Below are 13,190 nucleotides of genomic sequence, written 5' to 3' on the forward strand. Positions count from 1 at the left end.
AAGATGGTCTTCGGCTTGGAGATGCCCTGCCTGGGCGCTGGTTCTGCTGCTGCGGTAAGCCAGAGATCCATGAAGAATCCATGAAGATGTATTTTTAGATGCGAAACTGCTTCGGCCTTCGGTTTATTAATAGTCTTATGGGTGGGGTTTCTCATGAAGGATTCGTAACGGAGAGCTCAAGCTGTGTTTCGAGATGCAGTATGTGTCCCATTGCCCCCACGTTAAAATTCATTAAAATTTTCAAATTCTAAATTTCACATTTATTGCTTAAATATTCCCCGAAATATGAATATAAATATTCGTTTCCAAAAAGATGTCAGTGGGATGCCAAATTGAAAATTGAAATTGGAAATCAACTGCTCGAATTTTGATGGGAATGTTTGGGTGTGTCTGTGTGTGGGATGATCCTTCAAAAAGGCTCTCAATCCTTCAAGTTCTTTAGTCATGTCCGGTGGTTGGGTTGCGTCGCGTGGAGGGCGGAGGAGGAGGCGGAGGAGAAGGAGGATTACTTCTTCTTTTTCCCCTTGCCCTTTTTGCCCTTCTTCCCCTTCTTGCCGCCAGCATTCAGGAGGTCCTCGGTGACATAGGTCTCGGCGGTGACCTTGCTGCTGGGCAGGATCACTGGCTGCTTCGGTGTGCGCAGCTCAATCTCGATGACGTTCTTCTTGTGGCGCGACTTGCCTTTGCTGCCGAGCTTCACGAGGAACACATCGCTGTCGGTCTCGTCGCAGGTCTTGTAGCACACCTGAATGGAGATGGAGATGGAAATGGAAATGAAAAATGAAAAAGGAAAGGCTTTTGAGAGTGTGTCACAATTGGAGCTGTTGCATGTTGTGCAACAGTGGCTGCAGTTGCAGCAGTTGCAACAGTTGCGGAGGCAAGTCACGACGCCATAAAAAAAAAAAAAAAACGAGCACACATTCCTCCGCATAATAACCATCGATGGAGCGGAGTGGAGTGGAGCGGAGCGGAGTGAAGCTGAGTGGAGTGGAGGAATGCGGAATACAGCGATGGTTTTGTCACTCACCTCGATGCCCTTCTTCTTGGTGTCCATATTCACACCCTTCATTGTCTGCTGAATGTCCTTGTGGTCCACCTGCATGCAGCAGCTCCGCTGGTTCTGTACGGGCGGACAGGCGGGCACCACGGGCGGCCCTCCGCCGCAGAGGCGCTGGCGATAGCACTCCTTGCGACCCTCCTGGAAGTCGCAGGCCTCCTTGATCTTCGAGAACGGCACATAGTAGTTCTCCGTCTCGCAGGCCTCGTTCCCCGCATACTTGATGTTCGCGCGCACCTTCGGGATCTTGGGATGATTGATGATCTTTCCGCCGACGCGGCGCTTGATGTGGTTCCGGGCAAAGGGGCTGCGCTGCAGGAGATCGTGCAGACAGGGATCTTTCGTCGGCTCGCAGTCGTCGAGGCTGTTGCGGTAGCAGGGATCATCGTCGGCCCCCAGATCGGGATTGAAGTTGCTGCCATCGTCGACGGCCTCCACCTTGTGGGTGTCCTTGAGGACGCGGATGGTCAGGCCGCTGCCGTTGAGGCAGGCCTCGAACTCGTCGTAGGCCTCGGGTCCCGGATCGGGGCGACGCGGTTGCAGGAAGCACGGGGCAATCTCCGGACTGCAGTCACAATCGCACACGCACTCGCACTGACAGCAGTCATCGCAGTCATCCATCGCTGAAGGAGCAGGAGGATCAGTCTTCCCTGGAGGAGTGCAAGCGAGTGGGGGCACTCACCTGGCGGAGGCGTCGGGGGCGCCTGCAGCATGGCATCGGTGATGGGCAGCTTGCAACTGACCTTCGCCTTGCCCTTCTTGCCCTTCTTCCCCTTCTTCTTGGCCATCGCTCAGTCTGTAGTTTGGGCTGTGTCGGATGTGTCTCGAATTTCAATTTGGATACGGGAGATCGATCCCGGAAGATTCACTCAATTTGGATATTGTACTTAACCAGCAAATGGCGCAATTTCCTTAGGGCTCGTTTCCGCGCTACCAAAGAAATACAAAGTGTGAACGGTAACAGACGTTTAGTTTTGTTTCACAATTTGAATTTGAATTCAATTTTGTTTGAATTAAATCAAATTCGAAATTTGAAGCCTTACGAACGAATTGAATTTTGTATTTTTACGGCAAGGAAAATTTCCCCATTTGTGGAAACGAAACTGAACACTAGAATGATTGTAATATAATGAACGATTGATGCTTTACCCGATGCCAACTTTTTCCGGTTTAATTTTCCGTTTCGACTGAAATTTTGGCTATAGTTTTCTCGTGAATTGTACTTCAGGGCCTACTACACTGTCGATTGGCGCAAGATTGTATGTACTTTTGGGGGGAACTTTGCGGAGGGGACTATGATACATTCAAACGGAAACGGATACGTTCTCCCTTTCGAAATGGAGATTTTTCGAAGATTATAGTTTGAAGTTTGAGCAGCAGTCGATTATGGGACGAATGAGGAAAAAACTGATGGTTTTTTGGAGGACTAGGATCGCTTCTAATTGCAAGAATCGTTGTCGATTAATATCGAACGGTAGCGGGAACGTTTTGGGCAGCGGCAAAGGCCGCGACTCGACTTTTATACGCGACAGAAGGTTCAGGAAGGGTGAGAGAGAGAGAGAGAATAAGTAAGAGCATGGCCTCCTTCTGTCTTTAATAATGAGACGATCTGATTCAGATTCGGCAATCTGGATGCCACAGATGTTCGCTTTTGTGGGAGCGGTAGTGGGTGTGGCGAAATTTGGAAACAATCTCGATTAAGGGCGATACCACAGGAGTCTGTAAACAAAATGTGGTTGCTCTAGCTCCTATAGTCTCTGAGGACTATGGGTATATGGAGTACCGGGTATAGAAATACTCCATCCCTTTGATCTTCAATCGAATATTTCGATGACTTCGCATTTGAATCGAACAGAGACCTATTTTGATGTGTGATGGCACGGAAGGAGGAGCACAAAAGACAACAAAGCGTAACGAAGAGAATGAGAGCATGTGCGTGAGCCAGTTGAATGGGTTTCCACTCATACATATATAGAATCAATCGAAATATCGATGAAAGATCAATACCCAGGACCCCCCAATCGTCTGTAATTTATAATCTGGAAGTCAGCCCTGCAGTCCTCTGCACTCACCTGCATCGCAACAGGACTCGTACTGTGGACAGCAAGCATCACAGGGACTGGAATTTTGCGGCTTATAACAGGATTGGCCGCCAGTGGCCCATGAATCGTAGGCACTGGAGGGTCCGGGACTATCATTCTCGCAGTAAAAGCCGCCGCCCGATTGCCTCTTCTTGTCCTTGCCCTTGCCCTTGGCTTCCTTCGCCTCCTTTTTGTCCTTTTCGGCCTGCAGGTCCTTGCCCTTGGCCACAGCCTCGGCCTCGGCCTTCTTCTGGTCCTGGACGTAGCGTGGCCACGCGGGAATGCCTCCGCAAGGAGCGCAGGGCTGCAGGCGCTGCTCAATGACGGAGAGGGGGCGACCCTTGCAGGTGACAGTGGGACATTCTATGGGGAGGAAAGGAGGCAGAATGAAGGAGGATTCACAGCGGGAGGAGGAGGATGATGAAGGTCTTACGTCTGTCGAACTCATCCTCGCAGTAATCGCAGGGGCACTGCTTGTCCAAGTTGCAGGCGAAGTACCGCAGACACTTGGGACGATCCAAGTCGGACCGCGCGCACGGATCGGGCATCTGGCAGGGCCTGGGACCCGGCGGACACCCAGAGCCGCGGCACCGGCCGCCCTTCTTGTCCATGGGCCCTCCGGTGGCGCTGCTCGGCGGACAGGGGCCGCAGCTGGCGCAGGGATCGGGTTCACTGCCACAGGGAGGTGGCGGCGGACACGGCGGCCCACAGGGGGGACAGGGCGGACACTTGGGGTTCCGCGAGCAGACCCTGGAGAACGGGAAGGAGGAGACAATCGCCGGGCCGTTGCACACGAGCCGCATGATCAGGACAATGTTGCCCGTCTGCATGTTGCAGAGGTTGAAGAGCGGCAGCAGGCGCTTCGACAGCTCCGAGGTGGGGCACCACTGCTCCCTGCGCCCGGAGTGCGGCTCGTAGCAGTAGCAGTCGTCCTGCGGCATCTCCTTGTTGGGGGAGCGCAGCTTGGGCATCTTCTGCAGATGCAGCTGCAGGGCCTTGCTCCAGTTGGGATTCTCCGCGTCGAAGGACTCGTTCACGCGCTCGAAGATCGGCTTGGCCGCCAGATCGGACAGACCAATCAGGAACTTACAGCTCTCCGTCCGCTTCTTGTAGACATGCACCTGGATGCGATCCTTATCGGTCACCGGCGACTCCAGCGTGAAGAGGCAGCACTTGCCGCACTTCGGGCCACACGGATTCACGCACGCCCCGTACTCGCGGTCGCAGACGGAGAGGAACACCGACGACCGGAACGAGATCTCCGTGCAGGTGGGGTACTCCTCGGGGGCGCACAGATTCTGCCGCGTGATCAGCAGATCGTCGACCACGAACTCGAACATGTAAAGGAATGAATTTTTTCCGGGCATTTTTCCAAAAGAATTTTCTATAAAATTTTCCCAATCGAATTTTCAACTAAATTTTGAGAATCTTTGCTACAATTTTGATGGCAGGCCGAACAGTATATAAAAATAAATGAATGGAAAGGGGGGGACTATTGGCATTACAAGTTGGATGCAATTCTCAAGGCATACTCATCTGAGGGTTATCGAACAGGGCAAATATACTGAGTAATAACATATATGTACATACATATGTGATATACTCGTATGCCAGGAATCCCAGCAGCTCATTCGTGTGCTCGAATCGTATGTCAAGTCGACAGATTTACAAAAGGCAATCCTTCTTCAGGGTTCAAGATTCAAAGGCCCCAGAAGGGCCTTTCTTTCGGTCTCCCTCCGCCTTGAGGATTCACTTTAAAGACTCGTAGGAAAGCACCGTTTTTTGTAGCCACGTGTCACGCATCACGTGTTCTTTCCTTTGTTAGAACGGAACAGCCATACATACTGCTACCGATTTTCTCTCTAACCGGAACCGATCCTCTCCATTCCAGGTCTCATTACCTCTCCCTCTCGCTCTGTCTATTAGCTCTTGCCTTTGACATTGAAGTGACCTTTAACCCATTAACCCTATTATGACAAGCTCTAAAGATGATTTGTACTTGGAGAATATTTATAGTCCCAAGGAATTCCCGAGTTTCATGAGGTATCCCATAGCGGTAGTCCCTCATTTCTCATAATACATACGAGTATGTATATATGGATAGATTTACGCCTGATATGCTGGGATATGCAATCCTTAAAGATTGGTGTTCTCATTCATTTCTCATGATGCACATATTAGGACCAGCGATGATGCGCGTATATCACAGGCTTCACATTACATTCCATGACTCTAGACTGACTCTAAAGGAACCCACGGAGAAACGTGACACGTATCAGAGAATCCTTAAAGATCTACCAAATATATACATATGTACATGTACATCTTTAAAGAACAAACTCCACTTTGAGCTTGAGGTGTTTTCTAGCAATGCGTAAAATACTTTATTCAACGTCACGTTAAATGGTTCTACAAAAGATTGCTTGATCGATTGATTGATTGAACTACTTTGCACTTAAAAAAAAAAAAACATACAATAGCTAAAAAGCGGGAGGCACCGGCACCCCACCCCGTTACGGATCGGATCCCCCATCCGAAAATGTATCTACAGAATTCCTACAGGAGGAGGAGGAGGAGTAGGAGGAGAAAAAGTCTTGCCTTAAGATCTACCATAAAGTCGAGTCGATTGCTAAATGCCAGTGGAAAAGTGAAAAAGTGAGGAGGAAAGCCCAACAGAAAACAGAAAACCAAACACAGAGCGTGGAATCGATAGAATCATCGTTTTTCAGGAATTTACACGAGTGTTTACAGGATTTGGAGGAAGAAAAGGAGGAGGTTTGTGTGTGTGTGTGTTTGGATTCCATATCGTGGAAGCGTCTTGTGTGCTGCTGCAGAGGTAGATCCTAGAGCCTAGATCCTTCCTAGACGACACTAACGTCAGGCGCCGCGAAAGGCCACCGGCGGAAGGAGCCGGGGCCATTGCACAAACTCCACGCCGTAGTGGAGGATCCCCGTGGCACTCACAGCGACCATGGCGCCCCAGAAGAGCATGAAGAGGAGGTTCTCCGTGTTGAACTCTGCGGGATATGTGAGGGTGATCATGAACATGGCCACGGCCATCAGCAGGACCGATGGGAAGGCAAAGAACCGCCATCCCCGACGCCACTCCAGCGGCGAGGGCAGGGCCCCGCCCTCGTTGTCGTTGATCAAATAATGGCCAAGGAACAGATCGATCCCGTCCTGCCGCTGCCCATCCGCAAAGTTATTCAGGTAGTACCGAATCATCGAGTTCTTGCCGTCCTGCAGAGCTCCCGCTTTGGTCCGCTTCCCGGTGCGCGTAAAGTCCGTCTTGAGCGCACCCGTGCCGGAGTACTGCAGCGAGATGAGGTCGGCATTGTCCGCCCAGACGCCCTTAAAGAGATCCTCGAAGCTACGCGATGCCTGCTCTACGGGCTGGCCTACATGCAGAACGCCCAGCTTCTGAAGGACGGACGTGAGGGAGCGTCGCGCGAGCATGCTCTGGACGACATTCGTGCGATCCAAGCAATCGATACAGTTGGTGCGGAACACCCCTGTCTGCGTAGACACCAGCCGGCCGTCGTCGAAGCTGTGATAGAAGGCAAACCTCTCCGTGTCGTGGGCCAGCCGATCGATGAGGATGTTCAGCCGATCCCAGCGCATCTTCCGGCACTCGTGATGGAAATCGAAGGCCTCGTACTTGACATTCGGATTGGCCAACTCCCTGACGAGCCGCTGAAACGTTGCCTCCAGCTCGCCCTCGGCGCCCTTTTGATCCACTAAATTGACGGCCACCTGGGCGCCGTAGAGCTGCACCTGATCCCGAAAGTGGGTGGCACAGGCGGCCAGGTGATCCTTGCCGGGGATCAACCTTGGGCGGGGCTTGTACCGCAGATTTGGCAGCTGGTGCCAGTGGAAGGGCATACTGCCGCGCGTCTGGACGAAGCTCGTGTGTTGTCCGTTGAACTCGACGATCTGCTCCGTTTCCACAAAGTTCGCCACATGCCCCTCGTCGTCGATGCCGCGGCAGAAGAGGCGCGTGCCCGCTCGCTGGACGGACCGGCGCGTGACGATACTCCAGAAGAAGGTCTGGCCGTTGATCTGCACCTGGTTGACGGAAACGAAGCCGTGGATCAGTGGCAGCTGGAACTTCTCCATCTTGTCGCAGTGGAACTGCTGCAGCACATGGCCGTTCCACACGAACCGCGGGTCGGCACGCTGCAGCAGGCCCAGCCGCTGGGGCTGGCCGAGCAGCTCCCGCCGCCGCTGCATCGTGTGGGTGAGGTCGTAGCGGTACGAGAAGTAGAAGTACTTGGTGTCCAGCGTCTTGCGCAGCATCTGAAGATACGTCTCGTTCTCCTTCCGCTGAATGGCATTCGGAATGTACGGAATAATGTCGTATCCGGCCAGCCGCCACACAATCGCACCGTTCAGCACGCCCACGAACAGGCGGTGGGTGGCCACCAGCAGATAGTCGCAGCTGAGCAAGTGAATCGTGCCGAGGACACCACAGATGCGGCGGGTGGGCCGCAAGTTCGCCAGCTGTCCGCCCGTTGGCTGCACTCGCGTAACCTTGTCGTGGCGGCCGATAATCAATACCTCCCCGGTGCCATTCGGCTCCACAATGAAGCTCTCGGGGGTGATGTAGAGGTTCATGTCATCGTAGACCTCATTGTCGTCCTCCATTTCGTTTCCCCTTCCGGTTATTAGAGGGGGTTTATTCCGATTTTCGGGATCTACAGAGAGTGAGAGAGAGAGAGAGTGGGGTGGAGTGGGGTGGGGCAGACATTTTTTATCAGTAAATTGTTATTTCATTTTACGGCTGTTATGGAATGTTTTTGTCTTACTGTTTTTGGTGTCTTACTGTTTTGTATGGCCAAGAAATTCCTATTTATCTCGCGACTGCAGGCAGAGGCACACGCACACACATGCAGCAGCAGCAGAACTTTTATTATTATCTTCTTCCTGTTGCACCTGCTACCACCCCCCGACAGGCCGCCTACAATGTCAGTAGAGTTTACAGTTAAACACAACACACACAACACAAATTATATACTTAATCTACGTGTTCGTATTCTGTGGGATAATCTTATGCTAATTTTTTGTTTTTATCTCTTTTTTTGCCAATACGTGTGTATGGTGTGGTGTTGTGTGGCCGTCGCGTTTTTCTGCAGAGGACCCGCTACACGGTATTATTCCTATTGTGGTATTATTGGTGTGACTGTTGTCGCGGTATATTTGGTGTGTGCTTGCGACGCTGCCAACTCACTCGGTCTTCGCTTGTTTCGGCGAAAGATCCGAGAACTCCAGGAAGACATGTTATTGCTGTTAATTTACATACTAATTAATTTGAAATTTACACTTTTTGTTGTGTTGTGGAATAAAATTGTGACAAGTGTTTAAAAAAGAATAATGTCATTGCAGTGGCTGTCAAAGAGTGGCTGCTCGGCAGTGCAGAAGAGTTCTAAGCGAGTTGGCATCGCTCTAGGGCTGCAAACCATTCGATTGTTGAAACCATCGATATATCGACTATATTTTGTCCAAAAAATGTAACAAATTATAAAAATACGTCTGTCATTTTGTGTTATAAGTATTTTATATACTCTTAAGTATATTTCGGTGTTTTATTAATTTATCACTCAATCACTTTCAAACAATTTATCGTTGGCGCGCACCAATCGTATCCAGTCGATGGTATCAAACGACGTGTCTGGGGATTTGCTCTCTGCGTTCACACTTACGTTTTACACTTTGACCGTTTGTTTTGTACCCTATTTTATAAAGGATCCAATACAAGAGAGGCTCTAAAATTATAATATCTTGTAGAAAATATATATATATATCAATCAGACAGAACTTGAGTTCGTCAGTATATTTACGGAATATTTTAGTATATTTCTGAGGGTCGGACGATATATTTTTACGATAACGGGTCACACTGTTATGCGCATCATTTTGAATTGAACGGACGACGCCGCGTCGGTGCTACATCTTGCTGAGGAATTTCATTGGATTTTAAGGTCTTTCAAGGCTTTATTTAGCTGTTAAAAAGTTGACCAGAGTAAACGTGTACATTTCCAAGTGCTGGAAACAAAAGTTTCACAAAAGCACACACACGCACACCATATCATCATTGTGGCATCATTTTTACGCGCTAAAAAGTGAATTTTGAGTTTTGTGCTGTAAAATGGACACATCGAACAACATACGCCTGCAACTTCAGCAGCAGGCACGCAAATCGAATCAAAACATTCAGGTCTATGTGCGCGTTAGGTGAGTGCCCCATCTACGGGTAGTAGATCGCCCAATAAGTACGATTTCCATCCCTGCAGGCCGCTGAATGCACGCGAGCGATGCATACGCTCCGCAGAGGTTGTTGATGTGCTCAATCCACGCGAGATCCTCACACGCCACACCCTCGACTCGAAGTTGACGAAGAAGTTCACGTTTGATCGGAGCTTCGGCCCCGATTCCAAGCAATGCGATGTCTATGCGGTGGTGGTGTCGCCCCTGATCGAAGAGGTGCTAAGCGGCTACAATTGCACGGTGTTCGCGTACGGACAGACGGGCACTGGCAAGACGCACACGATGGTGGGGAATGAGACCGCAGAGTTGAAGTCCTCTTGGGAAGATGTGAGTAGAGAGGAACCAGTTTTCTAATTCCTAGAATTGGGCGAGGGAGGCGGTTCAAACATTAATTGCTGCTCTACCTGCCTTTTGTCTTTGCCTTTTTGCCCTTTTGTAGGACTCTGATGTGGGCATCATACCGCGTGCCTTGAGTCACCTTTTCGACGAACTCCGCATGATGGAAGTTGAGTTTACGATGCGCATCTCCTACCTGGAGCTGTACAACGAGGAGCTGTGCGACCTCCTCTCCACCGATGACTCCACAAAGATACGCATCTTCGACGACAGCACAAAGAAGGGTTCGGTGATCATCCAGGGCCTCGAGGAGATCACTGTCCAGAGCAAGGACGATGTCTACAAGCTCCTGGAGAAGGGCAAGGAGCGACGCAAGACCGCGACCACCCTGATGAACGCGCAGTCCTCGCGCAGCCACACCGTCTTCTCCATAGTGGTGCACATTCGTGAGAACGGCATCGATGGCGAGGATATGCTGAAGATCGGAAAACTCAATCTGGTGGATCTGGCGGGCAGCGAGAACGTCTCCAAGGCGGGCAACGAGAAGGGGATACGCGTGCGCGAGACGGTCAACATTAACCAGAGCCTCCTGACGCTGGGCCGTGTGATCACCGCTCTGGTGGATCGGGCCCCCCATGTCCCGTACCGCGAATCGAAGCTGACGCGCCTGCTGCAGGAGTCGCTGGGCGGCCGGACAAAGACCTCGATCATTGCCACCATCTCGCCAGGGCACAAGGACATTGACGAGACACTCAGCACGCTGGAGTACGCGCATCGGGCGAAGAATATCCAGAATAAGCCAGAAGTCAATCAGAAGCTAACCAAGAAGACGGTCCTCAAGGAGTACACCGAGGAGATTGACAAACTGAAGCGAGATCTCCTCGCAGCGCGAGACAAGAATGGCATCTATCTGGCGGAGGAGACCTACGGGGAGATGACCATGAAAATGGACTCGCAGAATCGAGAGCTCAACGAGAAGATGTTGCTGCTGAAGGCCCTCAAAGATGAGCTGCAGTCGAAGGAGAAGTCCTTCCACGATATTAGCGTGATTCTCATGGCGAAGACCCAGGAGCTGAAGAAAACAGAGCAGCACCTAACCGACACCAAGGGGAGTCTGCTGCTGACAAAGAAGGTCCTCACGAAGACCAAGCGCCGCTACAAGGAGAAGAAACAGCTGGTGGTCTCGCACATGAAAACGGAGGAGACGCTCACGACGCAGGCGCATAAAATCCTGGCCGTGGCAGATCTGGCCACCAATGAAACGGAGCAGCTTCATGGCACCATCGAACGGCGAAGGGACACCGATGAAAAGATACGCAGTGCCTGCGATCAGTTCAAGGATCGCATGCAGGACAATCTGGAGGTGATTGGCGGCAGCCTAAGTCTCTATTTGGAGCAGCAGGCGGCCTCCAAGCAGCATCTGAGCCAGGAATTGGGTGAGCCACGACCAAAAGCTCTCCCTGTGCCAGTTTTCACCTTATTTCTGTTCTGTTCTGTTTCTGTTTTTGCATTGCCTAGAAAACTCCAATAGCGTGGTGCAACGCTTGACTGTGAATGCCAGCAAAAGCATCGAAATGCTCAAGGTGATCTGCAGCCAATCGCTGAAGGATCAGGAGCAGCTGCAGGCGAAGCTAGTGGCGGATATATCGGAGCACTGCGATGGGCATACGACAATGTTGGTCGAGGCGTTGCTGGATCAACTGCAGCAGCGGGAGAGGCAGTTGCGGGAGGATATCCATCTGCAGGTGCTGGAGCTGGAGGAGAACAACCACAGCCACAAGGCCATGCTGGAGTCCATGCAGCAGCGGCTCTCCAGCATCATTGCAAACAGTGCAGAGTCGTTGGAGAAACATGTGACGGAGGTGCAGCGGCAGCTGGAGCTCCTCAGCGAACTTTCTCTGCCCGATGCGGAGAATCTGCAGCAGCTGCAAGCGGAGGTGGCCAACGAGCGGGCACTGGCCCACCAGGAGGAGGCTCTGATCGAGTCGCTGATGATGCAATTGGAGCAGTTCAAGGAACTGAGGGCCAAGAACAGCCACAGCATGTCCCAACGCCTCTTGCAAATGGAGGAGAATCGCCTGCAAAAGAGCAAAAAAGTGGAAAAGACGAAGGCCAGTGTGCAGGCCTACCAGATAGAAGGATCCGCCGCCTCGCAGGCGGCCCAAGCAGAACTCTCCGCCCAAATGGCAAGCGGCATGCGGTGCGTGGACTTGGGCGTGGCCAAGTGCTCGATGCTGCAGGCCCACATGACGAATCTCTGCCAGGAGTTCGTCAAAAACACGGATTTGAATGTCGTGGCGTGTCGCAATAACCTTCAGAACGTGAAGGCCATGTGCCTAGACAATGGCAAGGAGCGGGATACTCTCAAAGAGAAACAGCTAAAGGAACTGGAGAACGTATGCGAGGAGAGGCTGCAGCTAGAGAGAGAGGAACGCCAGCGGTTCATTGGACACTCTACTGTTGCCGTCGACCTTGTGGAACAGCTACAGCAACAAACGACAGAACATGAGACCTTGCAGCGCCAACAGCTGCAAATTTGCGATCAGGACGTCATCCGCTTCCAGCAGAACGAACTGAAGACCTATGCCCCTACGGGAACAACCCCCTCGAAGCGAGATTTCGTGTATCCACGTTCGCTGGTGGCCACGTCCCCCCATCAGGACATAGTGAGGCGTTACCGTCAAGAGCAGGATTGGTCGGATTTGGATACCACAGCCACCATAGATGAGGTAGAAAGCTAATGAAACCCCTCGCCTAAGCTAGTTTCCTTAATCTTGTATCCTTTTAGTGCAGCGAGGGTGAGCAGGAGGACTCTCTGCACTCCGTTCAGGAGCTCTCCGAAACGGAGACCCTCATGAATTCAACTCCCATCGAGGGCACTGTGACTGGCATCAACATGAAACGCGGCTGCGGCACCACACGCAGCATGAACTCGAATGCTTTGAAGCCGCCAGTGTCTAGCTCACTGTCCCGCTCCCTGACTCCCAGAAAATCATCGCCGCGTGGATCTCCAGCCTTTAAGAGAGTAAGCAGTCATTGCTAATGATTGAATAAATATAAATAATCCGAATACTCTCACTTTTTTCAGCACAACAAAGAGAACGTGTCCTGAATCGATCGGGGGATCGATGGCGCACATATATCTCTATCTATATCTACATCTGCTACTTGCCCCAGTACTCCACTCACCTTTCATTCGCCGGCAATTCCCTGGAGATTCTTTTGTTTTTTTTCTTCTTCTGTATGCTGCACAATTTAATAATTAAATAAACTTAATGCTAAGCAAACCCCTTGCCTTGGACCTTGGGCAGACCACTTTAAACTCGAATATTCGCTTAATAAGTTGTGTATATTTAAGGAAACGTCTTGACTGCGACCTTGAGAGTTCAACTTTGAGTTAATTTCTTGAGACTTCAATGCGAGTTTCAAGAAAGAAGGGTTTGGCCGGACAG

General features: G+C 51.2%; 4 protein-coding genes across 7 annotated transcripts; 1 reads left to right on the plus strand and 3 right to left on the minus strand.

The window, feature by feature from the left end:
* Window positions 1–251: 251 nt before the first annotated feature.
* Window positions 252–1,877, minus strand: LOC6899943 (uncharacterized). The gene is made up of 3 exons (XM_002135275.3): window positions 1,740–1,877; window positions 1,028–1,680; window positions 252–745 (listed from the first exon to the last, which is right to left on the minus strand). Exons 1-3 carry the CDS (start codon window positions 1,843–1,845, stop codon window positions 506–508), a joined length of 999 nt encoding a protein of 332 aa, XP_002135311.2. The 5' UTR covers window positions 1,846–1,877; the 3' UTR covers window positions 252–505.
* A 4-nt stretch (window positions 1,878–1,881) lies between these two features.
* On the minus strand, window positions 1,882–4,629 carry LOC4812272 (uncharacterized). Its single transcript, XM_001352425.4, has 3 exons — window positions 3,572–4,629; window positions 3,130–3,501; window positions 1,882–1,987 (listed from the first exon to the last, which is right to left on the minus strand). The coding sequence occupies exons 1-3, from the start codon at window positions 4,503–4,505 to the stop codon at window positions 1,923–1,925; spliced, it is 1,371 nt and encodes a 456-aa protein (XP_001352461.2). The 5' UTR covers window positions 4,506–4,629; the 3' UTR covers window positions 1,882–1,922.
* A 1,210-nt stretch (window positions 4,630–5,839) lies between these two features.
* Window positions 5,840–8,520, minus strand: Sac1 (Sac1 phosphatase). Of its 4 annotated transcripts, none has more exons than XM_015188094.2 (3): window positions 8,366–8,520; window positions 7,961–8,095; window positions 5,840–7,832 (listed from the first exon to the last, which is right to left on the minus strand). In XM_015188094.2, the coding sequence occupies exons 1-3, from the start codon at window positions 8,412–8,414 to the stop codon at window positions 6,016–6,018; spliced, it is 2,001 nt and encodes a 666-aa protein (XP_015043580.2). In that variant the 5' UTR covers window positions 8,415–8,520; the 3' UTR covers window positions 5,840–6,015. The 4 variants fall into 4 exon arrangements, with proteins under 4 accessions (XP_015043580.2, XP_033240740.1, XP_015043579.2 ...); XM_033384849.1 differs by lacking the exon at window positions 8,366–8,520 and adding an exon at window positions 8,227–8,318; XM_015188093.2 differs by lacking the exon at window positions 7,961–8,095 and having other exon boundaries at window positions 8,366–8,511.
* A 493-nt stretch (window positions 8,521–9,013) lies between these two features.
* Klp61F (Kinesin-like protein at 61F) lies at window positions 9,014–13,060 on the plus strand. The gene is made up of 6 exons (XM_001352427.3): window positions 9,014–9,369; window positions 9,429–9,729; window positions 9,842–11,174; window positions 11,257–12,467; window positions 12,527–12,763; window positions 12,827–13,060. The coding sequence occupies exons 1-6, from the start codon at window positions 9,284–9,286 to the stop codon at window positions 12,848–12,850; spliced, it is 3,192 nt and encodes a 1,063-aa protein (XP_001352463.2). The 5' UTR covers window positions 9,014–9,283; the 3' UTR covers window positions 12,851–13,060.
* Window positions 13,061–13,190: the final 130 nt, after the last annotated feature.

This window comes from Drosophila pseudoobscura, chromosome X (genome assembly GCF_009870125.1).
Source record: "Drosophila pseudoobscura strain MV-25-SWS-2005 chromosome X, UCI_Dpse_MV25, whole genome shotgun sequence".
NCBI lineage: Eukaryota > Metazoa > Arthropoda > Insecta > Diptera > Drosophilidae > Drosophila > Drosophila pseudoobscura.